At 48.2% G+C, this 5,267-nt stretch overlaps 1 protein-coding gene across 1 annotated transcript; it reads right to left on the bottom strand.

Moving 5' to 3' along the window:
* Positions 1 to 375: 375 nt before the first annotated feature.
* LOC101977967 (HLA class I histocompatibility antigen, alpha chain G-like) lies at positions 376 to 4,419 on the bottom strand. The gene is given in 7 exon segments (XM_078020399.1): positions 376 to 994; positions 1,221 to 1,963; positions 2,092 to 2,367; positions 2,942 to 3,217; positions 3,447 to 3,558; positions 3,560 to 3,717; positions 3,983 to 4,419. Coding segments are annotated over 6 exon segments (1,314 nt in total). The 5' UTR covers positions 4,056 to 4,419; the 3' UTR covers positions 376 to 994; positions 1,221 to 1,544.
* Positions 4,420 to 5,267: the final 848 nt, after the last annotated feature.

The following is a 5,267-nucleotide window of genomic DNA, read 5'->3' on the forward strand; positions in this document are numbered from 1 at the left end:
CTATTGTGGTCAAAGACTAGAGACACCCATAGAAGAAATTACTAACAAAAACAAAATTCTCTGTAGAAATTAAGAAACACAAAAATATGGTCAGGCTTGGGTCTCAGCCTATGCTAAGCCACTCAAGTGATGATCTCCCTGCCCATGGTCCTGGAGACAGGACAAGCCCTGGTGATGCTTGAGTCCCTGTCATCACAGGTCCTGGTGTGGTAAGGTTCAAGTGAAGGGATAAGGACTAAGGAGCAGGAGAGATGATCAAGCTGTGAAGGGACCACATCAAAGCCCTTGATGGACTGAGTCAAGACTTGGTGGCAACTTTTCCACCCTCAGCTCCTTTCATTCTTCCCCCATCTCCACCCACAGCAGAGTCAGCACAACAAACACATGTACTCTTGAATGTTTCCAGTTTATTATACTTATTTATTTACATTCTGGTACTGGAAATTGAACTCAGAGGCACTGAACCATTGAGCTCATCCCTAGTCCTTTATATATTTTGCTTAGAGCTGGGGATTTGGTGAGTTGCTTAGGAGTTCACTAAGTTGCTGAAGCTGGCTTTGAACTTGCTATCCTTCTGCCTCAGCCTCCTGAGCCACTGGGATTACAGGCATGCACAACCATGCCTGACTCAGGTTTTATTTTCTCTTATAAACTTTAGGAATTTTCCCTTAATGTAACTAACCAATTGACTATGTCACAAATTTAAAATACAAATCAATATCCACATTCTATTTTTCAATAGAGAAGGAACAGACTACAGTTCAGGGCAACATAAAGCTAAATCAAAAATGGACACATCCAAGCCCCACATCTGCTACACAGGAAAGCTGAATGAAGAAGAGAACAGGAAAGTGTAGGGAGGGGTCTCAGTGCTCCAGGATGGGCTCTTCTGTCCATTTCCTCACATTATGCTGATAGGAGCTCAGACATTAGACATAGTTAGATGCCAGTTGCACACAGAGAAGTCAAGACTCCTTGAATTCCCAGTGAGGAACTGGAAGAAAACAAAACAAAACCTGTATTGCTCAGTCCCATAGAAGACAGCTGTCTCACACTGTAAAACAAAGTATTATGAACAAATTTCAGATGAGTTATTGTAATGCAGACACTCTGAACAATCTATCCCACACTCAAAATTTCTAAATGCAGACAGTCCTTGTAACCCAGGAGTCTCCCCATGCCCCAAACCCTCTCCTTCTTCAGGCCCTCCAGGATCTCACCTTTTCAAGCATTGAGAGACACATCAGAGCCCTGGGCACTGTCATTATCTGGGCAGAACAAAAGCAGAACTTAGAGTCCACAGGAGATGTGGATAATGGAGGAATTATGGGATGGATCAGCTCTCCCATTGCTCCTCACTACACTATTCCAAGGGTTTCAGGGATCACTGTTCTTCATACTTACAGGCAGTAGGTGCATACTTCCCTTTTTTTACACCTGTGGAATGAAAGCACCTGTGAGAGAGCAGATTGGAAGCAAGTCTCAGAGGAACCCCCTAGTTCTGGACTTTGTGGAAATTTCCAGAACTGTGATGCCGGGAAGGATCAGGAGACAAAAAGAAAGGACATGGATAGGGGTAGAGCCAATTTCTCTCCTGGAGGTCGATCTTCAGCAGGGAAATTCCCCTCTGGCCTCAAAATGGTGGGAATCAGGTCCCAATCACCACAAACATCAGAAGGATAAAATTGTCCTGTAGTTTCTATGTGCTTTACAAAGAGCAAACATTGTCCAGGCTGGGTAAACATGTTTGTGTAGATATCACTTCCCATTAACAAGGCAGGGCACACTTCCACAGATACTTGAAACCACCAGTGGGACAAAAATTCAGACCCTGCACTTTTCCTACCTGTGCTCTTCTTCTTCCACAAGACAAAAGCAACCAGAGCTCCAGTAAGAACAGCTCCAAGGAGAACCACACCAGCAACAATTCCCATGATGGGGATGGTGGGCTGAGAGGGTGGCTCTGGGAGGAGAAGGGAAGTCAGGTGAGGGGCCCTGATCCCCAGGCTTTCAATCCATACCCTGCTGAGAGTATCCAGAAAGTCTCCTGCTTTCCTGACAACAGGCTCTGGGCCCTCATCCCTTCCTTACCCCATCTCAGGGTGAGGGGCTCAGGCAGCCCCTCATGGTGCACATGGCAGGTGTATCTCTGCTCCTCTCCAGCAGGTACCACCACAGCTGCCCATTTCTGGAAGTTTCCATCCCCTGAAGGCCTGGTCTCCACAAGCTCCATGTCCTGTGTTTGGTCCTCCCCATCTCGTTGCCAGTTCAGGGTGATCTCCTTAGGGTAGAATCCCAGGGCCCAGCACCTCAAAGTGACATCTCCTTCAGGGATAGGGTGGTGGGTTACATGTGTCTTTGGGGGGTCTGAGAGGGAGAACATAGAAATTCAGACATTTTTGCATTACCTCTCATGGGCCACTGAAGCAGCATTCACATGTCCATCCAGAGAATGCACAACAGGATTGGATTGGTGGAGGGAGCACAAAACAGAAGGCTGGACTCAGGCTTCTGGCATAATCTCCTATACCTCAGAAAGTTCTAGAATGGACTGAGAAAACCCAGTGTAAAAGGTGTCTGAGCAGCACTTTAGGTTTTGGTCTGAGTGGAGCCTGAGAGATGTGGAAAAGCTGGAGACCTCCAAAGACACTAGGCTGAGTTGAGACAAAAACCTAATAGAAAGTCCCCTGGTGATGTCAAGGCTGCTGCCAAGGCCGTGTGGTCAGTTATTGTCTTTCCTACCAGCCAGGGAGAGACTGGATCCATACCTGACCTGAGAGACAGCGGCCTCAGTTCCTCTCTAGTGCAGCACCTGGGGATCCAGGCCCACTCACTCCCCCCTGGACAAGGAGCAGGAGGGGTCCTAGTGTGGACACAGCTCTCCTCCCCTCCTTTGAGGAAGCTACAGGGGATCAGGCAGGTGTCCTGAAGCCCCTCATACCTGCACGCTGCAGCGTCTCCTTCCCATTCTCCAGGTATCTGGCGAGCCACTACACACAGGTGCCCTCCGGGTAGGCCCTGAAACTCTCCGCAAAACCGGCGGCCTCCCACTTCCTCTTGGTGATCTGAGCCGCCATGTCCGCTGCGGTCCAGGAGCGCAGGTCCTCATTCAGGGCGATGTAATCAGAGCCATCATAGGCTATCTGGCTGAACCCGCGGAGGAGGAGCCCGTCTGTCCCCATGTCACAGCCATACATCCTCTGGATGGTGTGAGAGCCTGTCCAGGCCCTGTGGTCAGCAGCGTCCCAGCCCCGCCCACCCTGCGAGTTGTTTCCCCTAAACCGGTAAAAACCAGGTTACAGTCCCGGGGACGTTTTCTGGGTCGAAGGTCTCTGTGGGTCCCTCAGCCTTGGGGTGATTATAGGCTTGGGACTCCCTGAAGGCTCGGGTTCTTCGTGAGGGACCTCAGGGATAGCGACCTCCTACGCGGGCCTGGGGTCACTCACCACCCTTGCTCTGGTTGTAGTAGGCTAGCAGGGTGATCAGGTTCACTTGGTAGCTCTGCGCGTAGCTCTGGGCTCTCTGTGTCTCCTCCTCCCAATACTCCGGCCCCTCCTGGTTTTATCCAAGGCGCCCGCGGCTCCATCCTCGGGGTCGCGGCGTCGCTGTCGAAGCGCACGAACTGCGAGTCGTCAACGTAGCCCACCTCCAAGTACCGGGGCTCCCCGCGGTCCGGCCGGGACACGGAGGTTTCAAAATACCTCGTGGAGTGGGAGCCTGGGGGGCGGGAGCGGCTGAGACCCCTGCGACTCTCCTCCAGGAGGCGGACCCAGGTCCCAAGTTGAGGACTCCAGGAGGAGAGGAGCGGGGATGAGATACGCAAAGGGGGCGGTGGGACTAGGGAGGGCAGGAGTGGAGGGTCTGGAAGAGCCGCCCCACCTGGGGAGAGTCCTGGGCCGGCTTCCCCAGGTCCTGCGCGCTCAGGGACAGTCCCCTTGCTCCTCCGGGGCAGAGGCAGTTTCCCTTCCTACCCCACACTCACCCGCTGAAGTCTCTGTCAGGGCCAGGGCTCCAAAGAGCAGCAGGAGCAGCGTTTGGGGCTCCGTCACCCTCATCCTACACCTGTGGAGATTCTGAGTCCCCGAGGGTTGGTGGGAGGGGACATTAAAACCCGAACCGCGGTGATACTGATTGGCTTCTCTAGAAGCAGGACATGCAATGGGAGTAAGAACTGGGGTCACGTCAGGAGCATCCAGGCAGAACTACCTGACCCAAGTTCCAAGAGGGAGAAGTGAATCCCCAGTGTGTCCACACCCCAGATGCATTTCTAGACTCATGGCCATGGCTGGTACTTTGCCCTGAACACTCCTTTGTACTTTTTTTTTTTTTTTTTAATCACACCATCCCTTAATACCTGTCTTGGGATGTAAATCAGCAGTTCTCAAACGTTTTGGCTTCAAGAATTTACATGTTGTAAAAAGTAGCTGTACACTCCAGAAGTAATCATGTTTCTGTGGATTATGTCTGTCAACATTTGCCTTGTTAGAAATTAATTCCATTTTAAAGATATTTTATTCCTTCTGAGTATTAATAACTAATTTCATGTTAACAGAAACAATTCTTTCAAAGAGAAATAACTTTCCAAAAATCAAAAGATTTAATCAAAAGACTGGATCATTTTACTTTTTACAAGTTTAAAAGTTTTTTTTTTAATTTGTCTTTAGAGAATGCATTTAATCTGTGATTTTGGTTGAAACAAAAAATGTAACTCACAGAAATATGTAGAAGGAATGTTTTTATTAATGTTTTCGATAACTGTGGCTATTCATTTTTGATACTACACTTCAAATGACACAAGTATTAGCTTCTTAAAGATTTTTTGCCATATGGACCCTAAAGCATTATCATTGAATAGTTTATACTCTGTTGCATTTAAGTGTGTGGATGTGTCTTGCATGTAGTCACATACTGTTCTCTCTCTCTCTCTCTCTCTCTCTCTTTAAAAAAGAATCTCTCTCTTTAAAAAAGAAAAGAAGTCCTATAATTGTAAAAGTAATTGTAAGGAAGACAGAAGAACTATAAGAGCACAGACTACCAATAAAAGATTTTCAACAACTGAACAATATGAACTCCAGAATAATTGAGAGTAAGGAACGATTTTAAAAATCTCGAGAAATTTTCTCAGCATTTACAGTTCATATGCTGTGTTGAGTGGCATTTCATCTCTGTGGTCTCCCCAAACCCACAGCCCCAGCCAACCAAAGTTAAATCAAGCATCATTCTGCAATATTCCTGAGCAGCACTCCTAAAAAATATGAAGGACATTC

This window comes from Ictidomys tridecemlineatus, chromosome 8 (genome assembly GCF_052094955.1).
Source record: "Ictidomys tridecemlineatus isolate mIctTri1 chromosome 8, mIctTri1.hap1, whole genome shotgun sequence".
NCBI lineage: Eukaryota > Metazoa > Chordata > Mammalia > Rodentia > Sciuridae > Ictidomys > Ictidomys tridecemlineatus.